Source organism: Mus musculus, chromosome 14 (assembly GCF_000001635.26).
Source record: "Mus musculus strain C57BL/6J chromosome 14, GRCm38.p6 C57BL/6J".
Classification (NCBI taxonomy): Eukaryota; Metazoa; Chordata; class Mammalia; order Rodentia; family Muridae; genus Mus; species Mus musculus.
The window spans coordinates 64,011,414-64,034,289 of record NC_000080.6 but is presented as its reverse complement, the minus strand read 5'-3'; the positions used below and the strand labels follow the sequence as shown (position 1 = coordinate 64,034,289).

General features: G+C 50.5%; 1 protein-coding gene across 1 annotated transcript in view; it reads right to left on the bottom strand.

The window, feature by feature from the left end:
* Nucleotides 1-783: 783 nt before the first annotated feature.
* Rp1l1 (retinitis pigmentosa 1 homolog like 1) overlaps nucleotides 784-22,876 on the bottom strand; it is a 41,076-nt gene continuing 18,983 nt past the window's right edge. The window contains exons 2-4 of the mRNA NM_146246.3: nucleotides 11,747-12,400; nucleotides 8,083-8,224; nucleotides 784-6,548 (exon numbers count right to left, since the gene is read on the bottom strand). Of these exons, the coding sequence (NP_666358.2) occupies nucleotides 1,744-6,548; nucleotides 8,083-8,224; nucleotides 11,747-12,379 (5,580 nt within the window). The 5' untranslated portion in view covers nucleotides 12,380-12,400 and the 3' untranslated portion in view covers nucleotides 784-1,743. The remainder of the gene's footprint in view (nucleotides 6,549-8,082; nucleotides 8,225-11,746; nucleotides 12,401-22,876) is intronic.

The following is a 22,876-nucleotide window of genomic DNA, read 5'->3' as shown; positions in this document are numbered from 1 at the left end:
TGTTTTGTTTGCTGGTCTGGTGGTATGTTTCATTTTGCTCTTTTGAGCCAGGGTTTTGCTATGTATCCCAGACTGGGCTCACACTCACTGTGAAGCCCGGGCAGGCTTTGGACTTACGGTGCTCTTCCTGCCTGGACCTCCCCAGTGCTGGATCTCAGCTTATGCTACCATACCCAACTTGGAGGCAGTTTTAAGAACAAAATAATAGGAACCTAAGGTGTTTATGGTGGACTTGCTTACAATGCCAGAGAAATGGAAGCAGTAAAATCTAAAGTTTGTGTCTAGTCCTGACTACAAAGTCAGCCCAGGGTACACACCGAGCATTTGAAAGATATTTTTAAAGGTGTGAGTTCGGGAGATAGCTCAGCAGGCAGAGTGCTTGCAAATGCATGAGTTTGAATCTCCAGAGCTTCTAAAAAGTCAGATGTGGCTTCATGTGTTTGCAGTCTCAAGGCTTGGGAGGCAAAGACAGACAGCTTATGGGGTCTCTGGCTAGTCTAGCCAAAACAGCAAGCTCCAGGTTTGACGAGAAGCCCTGTCATAGAAAGTATGGTGGAGAAGTGATTGAAGATTTCCATTGTCAGCCTCTCGACTACATGTGCCTGGAGGGCATGTGAACTAGCATTAATTTAACACACACACACCACAAAGTAAGGGAGGGGGAGGGAAAAGGAAGGAGGGAGGAGAGAGAGAGAGAGAGAGAGAGAGAAGGAAATGGTGGAATTGTTTCTATTACCATCTAGGAAAATCCTTCAGGAACTAGAATACAAACGTGAAGCTTTCTTAGATAAATGGATATATATTTAAACATTTGTTAAATCATATGTTAAATCATCTGTTAAAGCAGTATGTAAATCATATACAAAAATCTCTATGAGACATCCAGATAACGATGGAAAGCATTGCATCTGATCACTTCACAAAGCTGTCTCAGGTCCCTGGTCAACGGGAGATCACGTTTCCTGACAGCTCTTCCCTTTTCTCCTTACAAATAGTATGAGTTGGGGGTGCGTGGTGGTGTTGCAGAAACTAAGACATCGGGACTAAGAACAAACCTTATCCAATGACCCTGAATTTATCTGCTTTTTCTAGGTAATGCACATCTGCAGAGTCACCACATATATTCCAAACCAGCAAAAAAAGTTCCTCAAAGTCAAAAAAGGTGAGTATACCCAGAGAGGCCAAGGGGAAAGTAACAGGAGATCGATGGGGAGAGCTACTTGCTGACAAAGAAGCCAACACACAGAGAAGCCCCAAGGCGTCTTTCCAGATCCTTCTATCCTCTTGAGCTGTGTGGACAGAGGAACTGGCTGACCTCTGATAACATGGCAGGCTTGCAGCTATTACTTTACAGTGAGTACAGGGCTTTGAATTTTAGATCCCAGGGACAACATGGTCCTTTTCAGTTACTGCCAAGGTTGACCCCAGAACCATACACAAGCCCGGCAAGCATTCTGCCACTGGGCTATACTCTCAGCGCCTGAAACACTGTCTCGCTAAGCTGTCCAAGCTGGGGTTTTGAACTTGCTCTATAGCCCAGGGCGAGTCTAGAACTTTCTATCCTTCCTCCTTAGCCTCCTGAGTGGCAGGGATGCTAGGCCTGCAGTTCCAGGGCAGGCAGCAATTCTTTGGTCTTTGTCATGCTCCTTGTACATCCTCAGTGGCCTGAACCTCTCTTGGGTGTAAGGGCAATACATTTATGCAGGCATTTCTCACCTCCATTACTATCCTATCATTTGATGTCTAGAAATCTAAGTCATCCTGGCCAAAGCCATCTACCTTGCCCCCAACCTGGGTACAAGCCAAGCTTCCAGCTGATCCTTCATCTTCCCCTTTCCCTTGCTTTGGAAGCCTTGGGCTGGAGGGGACTTCTTGCTCAGAAGAGGATCTCTCTGGATACATCACGGGGACTTTCTTCTCTGCATGCAATACCCTGCTGTTCTTGGCTTTGGTGCACTTGAGGTCTCCACTTGTTAAGTCTCCATCTGAGCCCTTCTGAGACACCTGTGAACTGTTGTCCAGAGACAATGCCCTGGAGGAGCATGCTGTGTGGTGGCTCTGGGGGCCTGGCCTTTGATGGTGGTTCAGGAGCCTCCCCTCTTGGTCTAGGCTGGTGTTTTCAGAACCCACCCTTCCCTGGCTCTCTCCTGAGCTCACCCAAGGACTGTCTTCCTTTACATCTTGATGTCTTCCTTCTACCTCCTGCTGTCTTTCTCTGGAAGCTTCCTGAATCTCCACAGAGTGGGTACCCTGTCTTGCTGGAGCCTCTAAAGTGCCTCCATCTCTAAAGCTCTGGGGCAGGGTTCCCTCCTTGCCCATCTCAGTCCCCTCTAACTGCTGGCTTTCTTGGGCAGTGCCGATGCAGATTTCCCCATCTTCCTCAGTGGCTTCATCCTCTTCTGGTGCACAGCAACCAGATCCTTCTGTTTTCAAAATCTCGGGATCCTCCTCTGCTCTCAGCCTCTGTTTCCCTTCCCCCTCCTCTCCCTCAGCCACCCCAAGCCCTTGCTTCTCATCAGCTCCCTGGACAGTTCCGAGGTCCTCCTGAGACAACATCCTTCCTGTCCTCTGAGGGGCCACCTCCATGGCCTCTCTATTGCTGCTTCCTCCTTTCTTGCTCTGTAGAATTTGCTGCAGGTCAAAGGCCTTTCTGACAGGAGCACCAGAGACTGTTGCAGCATCCTTTGGGAATCTAGGGGTCCTCTTCTTCTTCAGACAGATTTCACAGGGACAGAACTCATCCTCCGCAGGCTCTGCACCTGACTTGGTCCCTAAGGCTGTTTTGAGTGTGGGCCCATCCTCCAGGGTGAGGGAGAGGGGACCCTGGCCAGGGACGGCTGAGAAGTTGCGCAAGCCCTGAAGGCGACGCCTGCGCTGCTCTGTCTGTAGAGAAGCCTGGCCTCTGAGGGCTTCCCGGGGTGGTTCTGGAACCATCCTCCCTGCCCGGCTCTGGATCTTCCTGACTTCCATAACAGTGCTTGCCTGCAGCCGTCGGCCCACATCCTGCTCCAGCTCGGTCACCATCTGGTCCAGCAGGTGATTGTCATGAAGATCCCATCGGGCTCGGAGTTCGGCTGTGGCATCAGCCAGGTGAGCCATGAAGGCTTTCTCTATCTTCTTCAGCAGCTTGGACACCCAGATTGGGTCAGGGTCCAGAGATCCCTTGTGAGCCATGGTTCCTGAGCTGGCCTTGATGCAGGCTTGCTTGCAGCCCCTTGCATCCAATCTGGACACCTCTTCCAACCCTAGCTCCAGTTTGTGAGCGCTTTGATGCTCACGAACCCTTGAGTTGCTCTCGCTGAAATGCTGAGGGGACTCTGTGGGCTCCTCTCTCCCATCTAGGGGCCACAGTCCTCCAGAGGCCGCATCAGCTCCTGCTTCATCTGTTGGCACTCTGGTATCTTCTGGTGAACCTGCTCCATCCTGAGAGCCAGCTGCAAGCATTTCCTGACTGCAGACCCTAACCCCTTCTTCTGGCAGCCCCTTTCCATGGACACTATTTTCCTGTAGCCTTTCTCTCACTCTCCCTTCTGTTTCTTCTGACAGTGCATCACCTTCCAGCATCGTGCTATGGACCGATTGTTCTGGGGCATTGCCCCATGTCTGCTTCCTGCCTCCTTTACCTGTCTCCTCCCCACCGGTGGCACAAGCCCTCACCTGGGAGACAGATGAGACTGTGGAATGACCCACTAGTTCTGGGTACCCCTGGTTCCTGGAATCAGGTCTTTGAGAAGGGATTTTCAAGGGCAAATCTCTCTTCTCGGGAGCCAGGGTGTTATCCATGACACAGGGCACGCTGCTCTCCCCTGAGCCTCCAGAACCACTGCTCACATCCACGCCGGAGGAGGAGGTGGGTGTGAAGTCCTCAGTCCCTAGCAGAGCCTGGTGCGAAGTGAGCTTCCTGAGGCTGAAGTCCAGCTGGCCTTGCCAAAGCTCACTCCCAGGCCACAGCGTCTGGAAGAGTCTCAGCATCTCCTGGTACTTAGGGGACTCTTCAAGCCTCACTTTGCCATCCAGAGGCCCCAGACTCTCATCAAAGAAATGGAGCCTGGCAAGGCAGGCAATGAAGGCCCCAGCAGAGCTACTGAGCCTCTGGGCTACTGTGCTAGAGACCTCTGGTAGACTGCTGGGCCGACCTGGCTTGGAGCCCAGCAGGGCCTTCATGATCTGTGTAGAGGCTGCGACCTTAGTGGGGAGTGCACATAAGCTTACACCATGGTCCACTCTGGCCCCTTCTCCTATTCCAGCTTCTGCAGGAGCCTTGAGCCTTTCACCTGATGTTGCATCTGGATGCAGATCACCTCCCAGTCTGCAGCACACAGAGCCAGGTCCTGAGAGGACTCCCGCTGGCTCTGGGTGCTCATTGGTAGCCCCTTCCGGGGGCTGCTGTTTGGCCTGAGACGGTTCCCCCAGGACTTTCAAAGAGTCCTCCTTGGGACCTTCTGGGCCATCACTGGGCACCTCTGTGTTCTCGTCTGCCATCTCATACGTCATGAGTACCGGCTTTTCTGGGATGTTGCCTAGCCACTCACGAACCACAGCATCTGGAGAGGCGTAAGGCAGAGCGCTCGGCGTCACACCACCATCTGCTTCCCGCTCCTCAAGGCTTCCCCTGACACCGGGGGACTTCACCAGCAGAGTCCTCCTGGGCCCGGCAAAGCCATCGGCTCGACTGTGACCACTGCTGGTACTACCGTTGCTTGCAGACTCCCTCCCAAAGCATGTTTGCTCCTTGGGTGGAGTTGGGCAGAAACTACTGCCCCCTAAGCAGGCCTCAGAGATGGAGGTTTGTGTCTGACCACTGGGGGCTGCAAGGGGAGAAGATGGCACAGCCTGTAAGCAGCAGCAATCGTGGTAGGTTCTTGGATCATCTGCCTCAGGGCATCTGTCCAGTAGCACAGAGAATGAGAAAGGCTCAGGGGTGGTCCCTGCCTTGTCCCACAGGCAACCAAGCTCTCCTCTGTGGGCAGGTGTGGGAGTTGATGAGTGAGCCTGGCACTTGGTGTCTCCTGCTGGCTCCACAGAGCGAGTGCTGTGGCAAACACAGTCTGAGCCACTCACGGCGATGGTGGTGGCTTTGCTGGTGGCTTGTGGTTCCTGAAGATCAAGAGAACTAGAGAATGGGGATCTCAGGTCCTCAGAGGCTTGATTCCCAGCACTGGGTGAATTTGAAGGAGATTGTGGTGCTGGGCTTCCTGGGCAGGCCTGTTCTCTTTCCTGAGGCATTGGCATTTGCAAGGCTGTGTCCAGTGAGGATTGAGTGTCCCTGTAATAGTGATCCTGCCTGGCATGGCCTTTCTGAGCCACTTGGTAAGGGACAGAGACACTGGGCAAACACTCAACACTAGCTGGCCTCTTCTGCTTTCTCTGCCTCCATTGGGCTGGGGCACAGGCAGGAGCTGGGAGAGCATCTCTCTGTGTGTCCTGAGAGCCAGAATGGCCTGGAACCAGGGCCAGTCTCAGTTCAGGCTCTCCGCTGACCTCCCAACCCCTGGTGCCCTGTCTATACTTCTCTGTCTGAAGACCCATGTGATTCAAAGGTAAGTGACTCTGGGTGGAAATACAGGGGTTGTCACCCTTGGTGACTTGCTCCCGGGAAGCCATGACCCTTGCCTGGCTTGAGCTTCTGTGGAGCTGACCACCACCTTCACTAGACTCCTCACGAGACTTGGCACTGACTGATGTATCAGACAGGGCCCTTTCTGTACTTTGGGTCTCAGGTCTCGAGCCATGGGGTCCTGTGTCCTCTAGGCAGAGGCCTTCACCAGATTCCAGGTCAGTCTCATTGTGGGAAGAAGCTGAGGAGACTGGATGCAAGGTGTCACTGCCTGTATCGCCGTCTGGAGTCCAAGGACAGCAGGAGCCTGGCTGGACACTTCTAGGGTGCCTGGGAGTTGAGACTCGGCTGAGATTATCCTTGTCATGCCCTTTCCTATGATTGGCCTCCTGTCTCCAGTGGCTCTTGCATCCAGAGAGCTTAGCCAGACCCCATCTCCTTCGAGGTGTTGGTCCTGTGCCCTCAGGGGTGGCCAGGGGGTTCCTCCATATGTCATAGCTGGGTTGTGACTTTTGGCCCACATCAAAGGCTTCCTGGCATCCTCCATCATAGGAACCCAGTCCCTGTGCCCCAGGCTTTAAGATGCCCCAAGGGTAGCCCTCCTGTCTGCAACAGAACCTGTCAGCCTCCCTCGGGTCCTGACCCTTTCCACTGGCTGCTGTGAAGACACTGGCCTGCCCCACCCTTTGGGACCACCGCAGGGTGTCCTCGCCCAGAAGTTGGAAGCGGACTTTCATCTCCACAGACAGACTGCCGTCCTCATTCATGCAGACCTTCTTCTCCACATCATCAGCAGCCACCAAGGAACCAGGTGGGACAGGCATGTCCTGAGGGCACCTGTCCAAAGCAGGGCCTGCCCAGGCTCGATGACCGGATGCTGGATGGTCACTGAGACCAGACCTCTCTGACGTCAAGGAAACCTGCCGCAGCTTGCCGCCAGACCTGCCCCTCGAGTGTATGACACTTTGTTTGGCGTTTGGTCCCCAGCAACCTGTCACACAGTGGAGCAAGAGAGAAGAGAACAAGGCAGTGAGCTACTGGGAAGGACGGGAGCCGAGAGAGACAAGGGCGGAGCCACTCTAGAAGGACCCGTGGGTGACAATAGGAGAACTGAGAAGAACTGAGGCTGAATCCCACCCAAAGCCACCAACTCCCCGCTATTTCTGGGTCTGAGACTGACTTGCACAGCTTCATTGTGTGTATGTGGTGGGGGGGGGCATGCACACAGTGCTTTCTGCACATCGAGTTGCCGCAGGGAGCTTCTTGCACAGATCCTTCAGTGCATAGTGATGCTTGCTGAACAGGCACCAGCACAAGCAGTGTCTGGAGAGAGGGTGGCATGGTGGGTGGAGCCACACAGTGGGAATTCATTAGCCTGGGACAGGAGGCAAGCTCAGGCTGCTGCCCGTGATCTGATCATAAGCTGTAAACTGATGTGTTGATCCCTGGTGACCCATCTCCCTCACACTGGCCAGGTTCTTGGGCTGATTTCTAGGAGAGGTCTAAATATACAGCATCAGTTCCTGAGGGTCTAGCCTGCGCCCAAGGTAGAAAACTAGAGTGGATGCCTCATGGGGTAGAGAGTAGCCTTAGAGAAAAATGGAGTCCTGGCTGTTTCTCATTTCATCTCCTGAGCTATACTTAGTAGGATGCACCTGGGTCCAGAAGGACAAACCTCTTGAACACATCTGGACAGGAGAAAGCATCAAGCAAGCCTGGTGGTTCTTCTGTCATGGGCCCAACTTGCGAATTGTCTTTGGTCATTTTCTTAATGGAGTCGCACAAAGGAGAGCCATTTGTTTATTTGCCAAGGTCTTCCTATTATCAGTTTGGGAGTTTTGCTGTAATTTTATTCTGCATTTGCAAAATGTGTCCTCAAAATAACATATTTTAATAATGAAGCCTAGACTCTGGCTTAATGTGGACTTTTTGTTTTTGTTTTTCAAGACAGGGTTTCTCTGTGTAGTCCTGGCTGTCCTGGAACTCACTCTGTAGACCAGGCTGGCCTCGAACTCAGAAATCCACCTGCCTCTGCCTCCCGAGTGCTGGGATTAAAGGCGTGCACTACCACTGCCCCGCTTAATGTGGACTCTTTGGTGGATCTAATGTGTCTGGATGGATGATGGCCCATGGTTGTGGCATGTTTTAATCATTGTAACTTGCTGTACACCACCACTGATGCCTAAGGCAGCCATGTCTCTGAAGGACTTAAATGCTCTGCTCAACAGAGCGCACAACCTCTGTGATGACATGCCCACTGGGAATCTTAATGGTTATTTAGACCCTAAAAATCTTAAGCTCAAATTTCTGTGTGTTAAAATCTACACTGCTCCCGGGTGTCTCCAGCAATGCTCTGCTCAGGTAAAGCAGACAGAAGGAGAAAGAAGCAAGAGAGACCCAGCATAGCTGGAAGAGCAAGGAACCAGGCCAAAGCACCTTTCCCGTGGGTCTGGGACTGATAACTACCAATCTGGTAGAGCCGCTGTCCCATCTAAAGAACTTGGGAAGCCCCAGAACCCACTCACCACGTTCACTCCTCGCAGTCACACTAGATAACTTTCTGGTCCTGTTTCCTCTGTCATTTTCCATCTCCAGACATCTGAAGGCCTCGTTCCCAGCACATACCAGCACAGAGGGGCCATCAAGGAGTGTCTGCAGAGAGTCCACCTGGAAGAGGTTAACACAGAGTTGGGAGCCTGGCCTGCAGAGCCCCTCTGCTTCGGAAGGCCCAGGAAGGAAGACCCATCTCCTTAGCCTTTCTTCTTCTTGTTTTTTTTTCCTCCAAGTTTTAATTAGGTATTTACTTTATTTACATTTCAAATGCTATCCCAAAAGTCCCCTATACCCTTCCCCCCCCCTCCCACTTCTTGGCCCTGGCATTCCTCTGTACTGGGGCATATAAAGTTTGCAAGACCAAGGGGCCTCTCTTCCCAATGATGGCTGACTAGGCCATCTTCTGCTAAAAAATGCAGCTAGAGACATGAGCTCCGGGGTACTGGTTAGTTCATATTGTTGTTCCACCTATAGGGTTGCAGACCCCTTCAGCTCCTTGGGTACTTTCTCTAGCTCCTCCATTGGGGGCCCTGTGTTCAGCTATTTCTTGTGAGGCTAAGCCGGTACCTGGTAAACACAGAAGTGGATGCTCACAATCAGCTATTGGATGGAACACAGGGCCTCCTTAGCCCATCTTAACTCTTACATGTACCATTCTGGATTCCCACATCCCACACCTTTATCACTAGCCAGGGGCTGAGAACCCACTGCCTTCAAGAAGATCTCTTTCTCGGTTCCCACCAGCTGCGAGTCTGTGAATACAGGTTACTCTGGATAGCAAAGAAGCTGGAACTGATGCGCTGCTCCCCTGAGCATACATCTACCTTCTAGAACGTGCTTGCAGCAGAATGTTCAGTGCCTCCATTTGGAGAGCTGATCCTTTGCCCAACTGGAGTCCTCTCCAGTATTTGACAGCTTTCCAGTATAATTCAAACCAGTTGCCTCCACACGAGTAAATGAATGAGGGCAGAGCACAACTCTCCCAGGGAGCCTCTCTATTCTCAAATTCTACCCTTTCCTTACACCTGCCAGCAGGTGGACATGTTTCTGCCTACTCCTGGCTCAGGACCCATCATTCCAGTAAATAGGACTTTACTCTTAGAGTGCAATGGCTATGGAGTGGCTAGGCATTCCACTTGAGAGTGAGGGACTCGGAAAGACCAAGATTGGAGGGCTGCTGGCAAAGAACTCTAGAGAAGCAGCTCTCAAAAGCTCCCTGACAACTTGCTAGTGGGTGAAGACATATGTGCCAGTATTTCCCTGGCCCCAGGGGCCCTGTATATCTAAAGGCCCATGTTACGGTTGGCATGAACGGCAGTGTACAGTATCAGGAGCTCTAAAGAATGTGTTCTTTTGAATAATTTCAAATTAGAAGGGCGAGTTCAGAAACAAAGAGATACCCCTACCACCACCACCACCATGAAACTCTTAGAATGACCAAACCACAGAGCAATGACGGCACCAGATGCAAGAAGGCAGGACATCAGGACCTGTTACTCTTGACCCATGGGAAAGAAAAGTGGTCTCGCCAATCTGGAAGTCAGTTTCTTGCGAAACCAGGCACACGAGGCAGCCATCATGCTCATTAGTATTTATCCAGAGGACACATACTCTTCACCAACCACACACATCTGAGTTATGCTCCGTATCATCCAGCCCGGTTCATTAAATGACTCCTTTGTTCCTTTTAACTTGGAGGTGGATTTATTCTTCTCTCTGTGCCATCTCTCAACCACAGCACCAAATGCTGGGGAGGCAGTGGAGTGCCAGAGACTTTTCCATTACAGCCCCTCTCAGGGACCGTGAAGGGCATGGAGGGGTGGGTATTCAGGAGATGTTGGATTTGGAACAGAATAGACTTTGTTTTGGTTAAAGACGGTCCTTGTTATAGAGGGAGCAATGGCTGTGTAGTGGCTAGGCATTCCACTTGAGAGTGAGGGACTCAGAAGGACCAAGATTGGAGGGCTGCTGCCAAGGAGCTCCAGAGAAGCTGCTCCCAAAGGCTCCCCCACAACTGGCTACTGGGTGAAGACATATTTGCCATAGGTAAGTGGTCACAAGAACGTGATTATCACATGGGTAGATTGGCCCTATCAGTGAATAGCAACGCCAACACCATTCCTTCAGGCACAGCTGACCTGTGTCTTCTCAGAGGAAGCTCCTTGGGAGAATAACACTGGGCTAAGGCTTGTGTTTTGCACACCTGCAGGGACTCAGCCAGACACACCTGGTGAGAAGCTAAGCAAACCGAACCTCTCTGTCCCAGCTGCTGTTACGCAGCGAGGGCATCTCTGTTGAAGCAGTTCTTATTCACTGGAATGGAATTGACTTTGGTTTGGTTAAAGATGGTCCTTGTCCTTTCTCTTTTCAATATGACCGTTGTGGACTTATAGAATACCTACTTATCACTGCTGTAAGCCAGGGAGGTGGCTGCCTTCACAGCAGAAGATACAAGCTAGTGAGCTAACACCAAGAATTTGCTATGTATCTGGGTATGGTGGTGTATACCTTCAATCCCAGCACTCAAGAGGCAGAGACAGGTGAATATCTATGAGTTTCGGGTCATCCTGGAATACATAGCAAGTTTCAGGCCAGTCAGGATACATAGTGAGACTCTATTCCAAAACAAACAGTAAGAAATCACTTTGTGGCTACACACTCTATCACCCACATAGTGTGGAGTAGTGGAATGGATATTCTCTGGAAGATTCCATGTGGGAACCAGCTGGGAAGCACCCCTTTATGAGGTTGAACTGTTTTCCTACAGAATGTGATATGCATTTCCAAGGCAAGTGATGCGAGCTGCGGCCTTCGTGTGAACAGGCTCCTGGGGATGAGAGGCATTCGTTCTCACAGACAGACAGACAGACAGACAGACAGACAGACAGCACAGAGGCAATATGGCATTGGGCAGATAGTAAATATGACGTTTTTATTTCTTTCTCTCTCTCTCTCTTTCTCTCTTTCTTTCTTTCTTTCTTTCTTTCTTTTTCTTTTTTGAGACTAACCTAGAATTCTCTGTGTAACCCAGGCTGGTCTCAAACATGTAATTCCCTTGCCTCCAGCTGCTGTGTGCTACCTGCAGGACATGGTGAGCTCTCTCTGTAGAACCAGCCCCAATCACACACTTCGGCTTTCTAGACCTGGCTCCTAATGGCCTGCATTAAATATCTTAGTGCTCAAGGTACCTTGGATGATCTATTTCCTGCATTGAACTCAGATGGAAATGGCCTGTTGAGAGGACATCATAACAAATGAGGAACATGAATAAGGCTCAGGACCTGCTGTGTGCTAAGTGCTTATTAAATGGGAGCTATGAGTGGGGTGGCCATGTGTGTATGCAAGAGTGTGGGTATGCATATGCTTGTGCATGTGCAAGCATGTATGTGTGCAAGTGCATACATGCATGCATGCGTGTGTGTGCCTGACTCAGGTTCTCATGCTGGCATGGCAAGTACTCTACCAATTGAGCCATTTCCCCAAGTCTGATGGTTGCTGTTTGATGACCAGATCTGACCTTGTGTTTCCACACTCATCCTTCACCTTTAATTAGCAATGCGCAATCAAGGCTGCCTTGCTCATCTGTCTATGTATTTTGACCCAGGGTCCAAAGGAAAGACATTCCCCACAGCCTACCTTCTTCCCCCGGGTCGTGTACACCTGCTTGACGGGAAAGCGCAGAAGCTCAGAGGCTTTGCCGAGGAAAGCTGCCAGACTCCTGGTATTCTTGTGACTGAGAACCACTGTCTGCTGGCGTCTAGGATCCCCGTTCTTCACCAGAGTCAGCCTCCTTGGGGCCACGGGACCTTTCCAGGAATAGGATGTTTCTGGAGCTTCATGCCCACCTTGGAAAACCTGTGCCTGCCCAGCAGAGGGGCTTTTCCGTTGAAGCCGGCCTGGCTCTCTGGAGGTTTTGGGGGGCTTCCTATCAGAGCAGAGGTAGCAGCCCCCATCTTGCAGCTGCTCCAGGGCACTGAGGCCATGCAAGCCCCGGGGTGTGGTGACGGAACGCACCCCAAAGGAAAGAGGCATGCGCTGAGACAGCTCATCCATTAGGGAGCTGAAGGTCTTGAAGGTGCGCTGGTGAACAGCCAGGCGAACCCCAGCAAACTGGGGATCACCTCGCTTGAGGAAGGTTATCTTCTTGGCCGGTGTCACCTCAGTAACGGAGGGAGTGTGAGCCACGGAGGGCAGGAGACACTGCCGGTGGCTTGGTGCAGGGTGGCTTGGTGCAGGAGCATCCCTCGTGTCTCCTGGGGTGCTGTTCATGATGTGGGGGCCCAGACAGCTCTAACAGACAAAGAAAGAGAGGCTCAGATGGTAACTCACAGATCAGGATGACCTAGTCTCCTCCCTTCTTTATGAAGGTGCCTTTGACACCTCAAATTAGTTCCATCCGGCTATGTAGGGAGAGTCTGATCCACCTGGGTTAAAAGGTAAAGATTTAGCACTGGGGAGAGCTGAGTGCCCACCCCACCCCCACCTCCACCACTTGCTATCTATGTGACCCAAGAAGGCAATGACTTAGAATGTGTATAGAATTCAGCTTAGTCAGTCTGGATAGTGGTTATAGTAAGCAAATGAATTTATACATCTGAAGCACTTGACAGGAAGCAAGGGTCAAAAGTCTTTATTCTCTCTCTCTCTCTCTTTTTTTTTTCTCTAGCTGTTTTTCTTGTCCTCTTCTGCCAAGCTGGAATCCCCTAAATGTCCTCTTGTTTTTTCTTCTAAAAATATAGGTAGAGAATAAAAGTGGACATTCAGAGGTAGGATGCTAGACATGGAGTCAAGAGCTCTGGGCAGGAGGAGTCCCTCTCCTGTGGTCTCCCCATGCATCCGGGAGATCCCTGTCTCTCTGTTCCTCCAGCTGTCGGGTAGAGGGCTAAAGTTAAAGCACTGGCCCAATCTCTCTGGGGACAAGGGCTCAGACCAGGAGACTCTTGTCTATATAATTGAAAGCAGGACACATCACTTCAGATCCTGTGTCTTCCTTATTAGACTGTTGTTTGATTTGATATTAAATATAAGTTATGGGGCTCAGCAAGATGTCTCTGTGAGTAAAGGTATTTGCTGCCAGGCCTGATTGATCTCTGGGACCCACATGGTGGAGAAAAACCTACTCCTGTAAGTTAACTTCTGACCTCCATGGTTACACACACACACACACACACACACACACACACACACACACACACAAAATGAAAGGTTTAAAAAACACAACTCTTAAAAGCTATCTCTAACACCCCTCTCAAGTCTTTTCGAGATGGGTGATGAGCCTCATGAGTGGCTATCTTAGCTTGCTGCCACCAGCAGGAGAGACAGAGGCACAGCCCTGTCCCCACTGACCGTTTCTGCTCCCACTACCCCATGGTGTGCAGTCCTTTTACATCCCATAAGACTCTTGCAAAACCTTCCATGTACCTCTCTGGTCCCAGGTACTCCTCTCTGCCTATGGCAGCCAGGTTGCTCTGAAACCTGGCTTTTTCTTGGGTTCCCAAGCCTTCCTGGGCTCCCTGGCATCGTAGAAAAAAAAACCATGTGTCCCCTGTCTCTGCCTCTTCTCACAGAATTACTCTAAGGTCCTCCAGTCAGGTGGCCCTGACCTCCTGCACCCCATTGTGACTGTCTTCTTTGTTGTGCCCTCTCCAAGTCCCCATTGTGCTAGCAACCACCATTGTTAGCATAGTGTCTCCAGCTTCTCCCTCCTGGCCAGTGCCTTTCTCAGCCTATTCCACCTGGGGAGCAGAACTTGCACTCCCCAGGGCTCCCAGACTTGTGCCTGGAAAATAAAGGTGGATGAATAACCCTGACCCTCATAGAGCTTCCTGCTGGGAGCTGGACCTGTCAGTTATCTGGGACCTTAGCCAATGGCATTAGAGGATGATTTTTCACTTGAGAGTGCTCAGAGACACAATGGACACTCCTGGTAACATGGGTGGCTCCCAAGACCACACCTCCAACATCGTTGGCACCGCTCCTTAGTTAGCCCCATTTGTTGGACAGAAAAGGACTTGTCTCTCCTTTTTAAAACCATGGGGCACAAAAGAGCCTGTAATCCTCTCATCTCTGGGCAGATGTATAATTAGCTCATGCAACCTCCTTTCTCCCCTCTAATCCCCACAAGCTGTTCTCATTAGCTCTCCAGCCAGTGTCACTACAGCTCCAGACACAGTTATTCCCCCTGAGCCTATCCATGGGGGCTATTTGTACCTCTTGATGTTTATTTTAACTCACAACTACAGCCTTCGCTGGTGAACCCAGAGAGAAAGGAAATGACATAGTGTCCCCAGCGCCACTGTGTTTGTGAGCATTATTGGGTCTCTAGTACCAGCAAGTCTACCACATCACTATCTCCCTAGAATCACCATATCTACTGGAATCACAATGTCTACCATGACACACAATGTCAGTATGACCCAGAGGTTCACTCTATACCAAATATGATCATACCCTTCAGTCGGCATGTTCTCTGACATCACTATGTCCCACAGCATCTCTGTATCCTCCAACATAACCATGTCCCTGATAGCATCATGTCCCCAGCACCACTGGGTCCCTTAGTATCACCATGTCCCCAGTACCATTGTGTCTTCAGCATCGGTGTTGCCCAAGATCACCATGTCCTCCTGCATCCCCAGGAGATAGGACTCCTGCCCCTGTAACCCTGCTTGTGCCCAGGAGGCCAGCGGAGACAACAGTTCAGTAGGACACTCAAGGAAAGGCAGAGGTCTAAGGCAAAGACCTCCTTGGCTCCCCCAGGCCTCAGGCAGAAGTGCAACATCACAACCCAAGGGCCTGACATGCCCATGATTCTAACACCCTTCTAGAATATTCTATGAACTAGAATCAGAAGATCATTAAATAGGCTTCATGACTTGCAGGATCCTAAATTGCAAATCAGAGCTGGCAATTCCCAACTCTCCCAGTAAATGTCCTGCACTGGTGTGTGACAGTGTTCTTCAGGGCACTGCATAAACACATTTAGCAGCACACATCCTCTCACACCATCCATACACACAGACTCAGTATGCCATTGATACCCTCAGACACACTCAAGCATATTTTTATGGGCACGCACACACATTACATACTTGTGCCCATACACACACTTTAGAAGGAATCTCAGCCCCAGGAGAAGGAGCTGGAGGAGCAGACCTGCCCAGGTGGGGACTATGAAGGGGACACCATGGAAGGTATCACTGGAAGAGCTTGCACCAATCCTTGTTGACACAGTGAGGGAAGATGCACCATCAGATCTGTGGGAGTCACTAACAAGTGGAACTTAGAGCCACATGAACAAAACAAGGAAGAGTCTCTTCTTTGAAGAAATATGACAAATCTTTTGAGTTCTTCCCCTTCAAGTCTCTCTGGTGTTGCCTGGCTGTTTGCTCGGTCATATTCATCAGAGATTACTGAACATCTTCTATTCTAGCCTGTATATTGGGTTACAGGAACACAAAGACTAAAATGCTGTGACACCCACCTACAAGGCCCGCACACTCTTATGTGTCCAATAGACACACTATGATGAATGACTACAGCTTTTTAGTCTTTGGGCTCCCCTAACCCAGTGTACAGCACAAGAGACCAGATGTTGTGATATAATAGGTGAATACAAGAATGAATGAATGAATGAATGAATGAATGAATTATTGGGAAAAAACAGCAAGTAGCTTTGAATGTGAAGGACTCAAATGGTCCTTGAATGTGGAATGTTCAGTAACAAGAGCCAGAAGCTCTTGCTCCGCGAGTCTGAGTTGGGGTATATGTCATGGGATTCAAGCCTTACATATGGTGTTGGTTAGCCAAAGAGCATCAGCAACATCAGGAAACACCCACATTTTGATAGGCACAGAAACTACAGCTAGCTAGGAAAGAGCTTGAGCTGCAAGGTTGTTTAAGGTCCCTGTTAGATCTTCTAGGTGCCTCATGCACCACAGGTGTAAGTCCCCTCTCCTGCAGGCAGATCTTCACAGGTGAGGTAAAGGATCAGGCACTGGCCAACCCAGCATGGTGCATCTTAACTTCCCATTCTTTCTTGTTCTTTATCCTCCCTCTTAGCAGGAGCCTTGAGAAGTATTACCCTTCTTCATTGGCCAAGCTGAGGCTGCTCCAGTCAGGATTCCCTATTCCTATGGGTTCCTCTTCTAGAAGCACAAATAAGGAACCCACAACTGCAGAACTAGAGAAGTTCTTTCTAGTTCAGCACAGAGAAGACCACTTTCCTGACATTTACATTCACATGAAGGTCCAGGGGTGACGGATGGTAAGACTGTGGTACCCAGCACCCCTGTTCTCTCTGTTAGTGGTCACATAGGTGGAACTAGCATAGAGTCCCTCCAGGAAAATGGCGGGGTCCCACAGGCAATGCAGAGTCCAATTGATTGGGGGGCGGGGGGGGGCACGGGGCTCTTCCTCAGTTTTCTAGGCTCTTGAAGCCCAAGGGATGGAGAGAGGCCACCTGGGAGTCAGTGTCTTGCTGGAAATCTGTAGCAAATGATCTTGGTAGCACAGAGTCTGTGTGGCCCCACCAGCGGTGATGAAGTATTCCAGGGAAACCCAGGGCCAGAGGACACGGAGTCTGCCTGGAGGGGTGGAGTCAGGAAGGATGGAGAGGGCGGAAGGGTGCGGGGATTTCAGCGGAAGTGGACAGAAAGCAGGGGCTTCCAGTTTGGGGGCGTAGAGAGGTGGATCGGAGAAAAACAGATTAAGGGAGAAAAAATAGAAACCACAGGAAATACTCAAAAAGGTAACAGGCTAATGGAGGAATTGGGCTGGGTGGGTCTGAGGGCCTGGGGGAGGAAACAGTTTAGCTGGCTAGAGACAAGGCTCAGCTCAGGGAGGGGCTGGAGGCCAGCAAACAGCAGCAAGAGAGATGGATTCAGGAACAGGGTAAATAGGGTGAGAGAAATCATCAGGTAGGTGTGAGAGACAAGGAATGGTCTCAATGCCTGGACGAAAGGGGGTAGACAGGACGGAGGGGCATTATGGAGAACCTGAACAGCTGACGCGTTTACGCGCAGATGCTGGAAGCTGTAGGTAACAGGGCACTTGGCTCCCAGAGGCAGCAAGAGCCGCAGACCATCACTCATCAGGGAACTAAGTCCTACTTGGGGTCTGAATAGGACATAAGGGGCCATTTGATCATTTTAGCGCAGACTTCCAATGTCTCAACTCCATTATAGTTACAAGGAGATTGATAGAATTTTATGATCCCCTAGGAAAGAAAGGGATAGACCCCTTGATGAGCTAGGATGTCATATTAATAACAAGCAGCATCTAAATTTCAGGGATTCTGAAATGTGTGTGGGGACTGTCTTTGTGTTGAAGGCTGACAATGACCAAGTGCAGTGAACGCTTTATGGAATCATTCCACTATTCCATTAGGGAATACAGAGCAGTGCAGGTCCTAATGAAGCAGTGTAGCAGAGGATCACTAAATTAACTGTAGAATTAGCACGGAACCCAGAAACCCCACATGTGATGTACCCAGAGCAACTGGAAGCAGGAGCTGAAAGAGATGTGTGCAGCAACGAGCACAGAGGTCTATGACAGGAGACAGAAACTGGAAACCATGCAAGTGCCCATTCACAGATGGATGGATAAGTGACACATGGCCTGTCCACAGAATGGAATTATTAGTGAGCTTTGAAAATAATCACCATTCTGTGACCTACATGAAGCAGTGCCTGAAGACAGAGGGTGGGATGAGGGCTACAGCCCATGGAGGAGATGAGGAATGAAGAGTCGACATTTCATGGTATGAAGTTTCAGTTTGGAAAACGAAACGGCTTCCAGCGATGATGGTAGAGATGGCTTGCACAAGACCATAAGTGGGCTTTATACCACTGAACTAAGCACTTGAGAAGGCTAAATGGTAACCTTTATCTTTTGCGTATTTTACAACAATTAGGAATTATAAAATGCAGGGCTGGAGAGATGGCTCAGCAGTTAAGAGCACTAACTGCTCTTCCAAAGGTCCTGAGACGAACTGCCTTTTAAGAAAGGCCACTCAGTGCAGGATATCTTCCCAAAGCGGGGGGAGGGGGGGGAAGGGGGGTGGGGGGGCAGGGGGCGGGGGGGGGGGAGAAGACCAGGTCTATGTGGCAGAATGGGTATTCCTTGACACTCAGAGTTTGTAGTTCCTGGAGAAGTGACTGGGTGAGAGCAGATGTGTGGCTCCCAAGCAGATGCAGCCTGCCACAAACACTGATTGGCCCCTGTGTATCAGATGCTGCCCAAACAGAAAGGAGACATAGGGCGGAGGGGCAGACACCCACCTCATGAACTCGATCACCCAGGGAAGAAGAGAAAACTCCTGTACCTGGTCTGACACTTGAGGGACCTACTGCTTCCTGATTCAGCTTGGCTCTGCCTGGAGCTGGCTAGCGGCTGCTTGGCTCCTCCATGGTTCTATGACCTCAACCACTGCAAGGTGGGTGCTGAGCTAAAGAACGCTGGAGTTATCCAGGGATCATCTGGGAAAGGCCTGCACACAGTGTCCCTGAGTGAGTCTTGAGAAATAACAAAGACAGTGGTCCTGGATTGCATTCTCGACTTCTGTCACAAGGATGTGGGAAGCTGTAAAAACACAGAACGCCCTTTCTTTCCTATACATACTGCAGATAAGTCCAGCATTCTGGACCTCTCATCCTACAGATCCCTCCAAAGATCCAGGGTCCAAATTAGGAAGAGGGGAGCAGAGAGCAGAGGGAACACTAGAGAAAGCTCAGGGTGACCCGATGGTATATGATTTCATCTGCAGTTACTAGGAAGAGGTTCCCAACTGTTGAGAAGGGAAGATCACATCTAGGACAACCAAGGAAAAGATGCCTTGGACAGGAAAAGGCCTGATACTGGCACAGGAAGGAGAATCCCTGGAAACTGCCGAAAAGCAAAACAAAGACCAGTGTCGGAACATCTTCCTGCCCTCCACCCCGCCAGACTTGCCAATATTCTCTAGACAGCTTATCTGTAGGGGAAGCCGGCCACAGGCCTGGCATCTACTTAGGGGGTTTAAAAGACAGTGAGATGCATAGTCTGGCCTGGGCTCTTCAAAGGCAGGAAGCTAGACTCTGTGTGTGTGTGTGTGTGTGTGTGTGTGTGTGTGTGTGTGCCCTGAACTTGGCATACCGAGGTGCCTGACAAATGTGAGTGGAGTAAGTAATGCCAAGGGATCCATACAGTGGGGAGGGCTGAGAGAGGGGGAGGGATCCATACAGTGGGGAGGGCTGAGAGAGGGGGAGGGATCCATACAGTGGGGAGGGCTGAGAGAGGGGGAGGGATCCATACAGTGGGGAGGGCTGAGAGAGCGGGTGCAACCAGCAGAGAAAGCATGGAGAGTAGAGATGGCACCTGACTGTGGCCCACTGTGTGTGTGAACAGCGATAGAAGATATCTTGTGGCTGCCAGGGCTGAGGGAGCCATGGAAGGTCGAGATGTGCACAGACCTATGGGGCCAGTGAATAGTTACAAGGGCATCAAGATGTAAACATTAATAGTAAAGAATAGGGGGAAGTTAGGGAGGATGGAATGGGTGGATTTAGGGACAGGCAGTTAGCCCTGAGGTAAGGGGCAGGACTGAGCATTAGTAACAGCCAGGGCAACAGGAAGACGGTGTAGGTAAGTACTTGCCTTGTAAGCATGAACCTATGCAATTCCCAGAACCTGTGCAAAAGAAGAGAGAAGTGGGGAGCAGCCTGGCATAGTGCATAAAACATATAATGGTGTTCACTTATAATCCAAGCTCTGGAGAGGTAGAGTCGCGAGAGACAGGGGGCTTGCTGACCAACCTAGTCTACTTGGTGAGTTCCAGGCAAGTGAGAGATACCATCTCAAAAACCAAAGACAGATGAGTGAGAAATGAAGACAGGCTCTTGAGGTTGTCCATTAGTCTCCACAGACATACACAGGCTCACAAAGACACTACATGCACACAGAAGTGTGTAATGAACGCACACACACACATACATGAACACTCTAGTGTGCACACACAGAGCTTGACAGGACTTTGGAGCAGTCATCAAAACTCAGGAAAAGCCAGGCGTGGTGGCTCACGCCTTTAATCCCAGCACTCGGGAGGCAGAGGCAGGCGGATTTCTGAGTTCGAGGCCAGCCTGGTCAACAAAGTGAGTTCCAGGACAGCCAGGGCTATACTGAGAAACCCTGTCTCAACCCCCCCCCCAAAAAAAAGCCTCAGGAAAAGAGTATTGAACATTGAAGCTTTGTTGAGCCTGGGCAGCTGTGCCAGGAATCAACAACAGAGACCCCACCCCACCTATGACTTAGCACACGCAGAAGTCCAGAAACAGGCTATGGACCTGGTGTTGAAACCTCTCTAGCCTACAGGATAGGAAGAAATGGCCAGAGAACAATCCCAGGACAGAGAATCATCTCTAGGTGATGTTCTAGGCTATAGCATCTCCCAGTCACTCTCAGAAACCTACAGGGCAGGGAAAGCCAGTAGGGAGGAGACAGCCACCTCAGGCAAACAACACACAAGGAGGTCTGAAAAGTCAGACACACACTACCCACAAGAGAAAATATGGAACAAGACAGCAAAAGTCAGCATGCCCAGACTGATACGGGCCTTTTACAGAAAGTGACAGGGATTAGAGATCTCATGGCCGTCATGTCTCAGGGACTATGGTCAGCAGGCACCTGGGTGGAGAAGGACCTATTGGCAGAGCTGAGTCTCCTGTTCAGCATTCTTACTACTATAAAACACTCAACCATCTGCTATGAAAGAAGCCCAGGAGGTTCTGAGAAGCACTAATATGTCTGTTCCCTTGACTGGGGTCATGGTACCACAGGGCTTGGTCATGTGTCCCAAATCATTGAGTTGAATATGTATCTGTCATGCAGAAAATACAAATACAGCTTTCATAAGAGAGTGAGCTGAGGCTGGGCAAGATGGCTCAGCCAAGGTTTTTGCCATGCAATCATAAGGACATGAGTTTGATCTCCGGAACCTGTACTAAGTCACGTATGGTGGCACGTTATCTCAAGGAAACTGGAGAATTCCTGAGGCTTGGTGGGCAGCCAGCATACCAATTTGCTAAGTCCTTGGTACTCATAAAAGAGCCTGTCTCAAAAATCAAGATGGGCCAGTGAAATGGCTCAGCGGGTCGTGCACCTAACCCTGATAACCTGAGTTTGATCCCGGGACCTCACATTATACAGAGAGCTGACTCTTTTAAGTTGTCCTCTGACCTCCACATATGTGCCATAGCATACATTCACACATGCATGTATATACACACACACACACAACTAATCATATATACACTAGACAAAAACAATCAAAACAACCAGGGCAAAAGAACCATGACTGTAAGGCCTGTAGCAGAAGCCATTAGTTACCAACTAGGAGGTAGCTGCAGCTATTATGCAGGGGAAATTCAAGAACCCCAGGCTCAGGAAGATTCTGGAGGGAGACGCAATGCAGCTGATGAGGGAGGCCCCTAAGGCTGTTGCAGCTGTGGACTGCTAGACTCTACCTGCAAACACTGGGCTTTTGTGTTTGGGGTAAGGCCCAAGCACTGGGATGCTACAAGCTTTCAGTCTGTACTTTTCAAACAGAGCTGGAACTCACTGGGGTCATCCACTGGGCATAGCTGGGCAGCAATCACATGTTACCCCATCATGACATTCGCTCTAGGGACATCTGAAGCTCTAAAAGGAGGGCCAGCCCCCTGTCAGAGCTTTGGAAGGTATGCATTTATGCATCAGGGTAAAGTTGAGGCTGGCAGTCACCTCACTGAAAGGAGCTTGTTTGATGTGACAGTGGTGATAGCAGGATCTGGGGGAGGTGGGCTGTCTAGAAGCAGCCAACCACAGCTGGGCACCATGACAATTTTGGAGCAAAGTGTGGTGTTGCAAAATGGGGCTGGGAACAAGACCCAGGTGTGGGTCTGTGCATACTTAGGCATGTTATTTCAGCCTGTTCTCCTGTTCCTATGAGGCCAGGAGGCTGGGAAACCCCCTCAAACAGAAGAAACCAGTGGCCTGGCAAAGTGCCATGTTTTCCCCTGTGCCCTGGTCTTAAGTGGCAGAGGCTAGGCCAGAGGCAGCTCTCGGATGGTAACATGGCTTCTTCCCTAGCCTGCTTCTGCACAGTGTGGGCAGCCATCCTGGTGTGTAAAAACCAAGGACCATGGACCCCAAAAGCTTCTGCACCCTGGGGACAATAATTTGAAGTCCAAACAGGAAGGGGGACCAGCCCGGAGCACTTGGAACGGTTCCATGGCAGCAGAGTGAGTGACTCTGACACCGCTGTGGCCTCCGAGCAGAGAGCCTCATTTCCTCAAGAATGTTTTTGTCATTTTGTCATCATGCTTCTCACCGTGGTCGAGGTCGCCCTTGAGGCCACTAGAGGCCAAGTCCCGGTGAGGAAGGAAAGAGACAGAGGTGGGGCAGAGCCCAGGAGGAGACCAGGGCGAGGCCTGGGAGAGTCAAGTCTTCGGAGTCCCATCGTCCGTCTACTGAGTGACCCGAAGCAACCTGTAGCCTCCATGGGCAGCAGACACTGGGAAATATTCACAATTCCTGCTTAGGGTCAGCTTAAAGTGGGTAACACTATATGACACTTTATTGGGGATAGAGATATCTCATCTAGAACATTAGAACATTATTCTTCAGCCTCTTCTTACCTGGAACTATATGGAAGCAGTTTTCTGTCCTATATGGATACAGAAGAGGCTGGAGAAATAGTCTCTGTACCTGACATTTGCTAGGCAATTGCCCAACCTTCAAGGCTGTACCCTA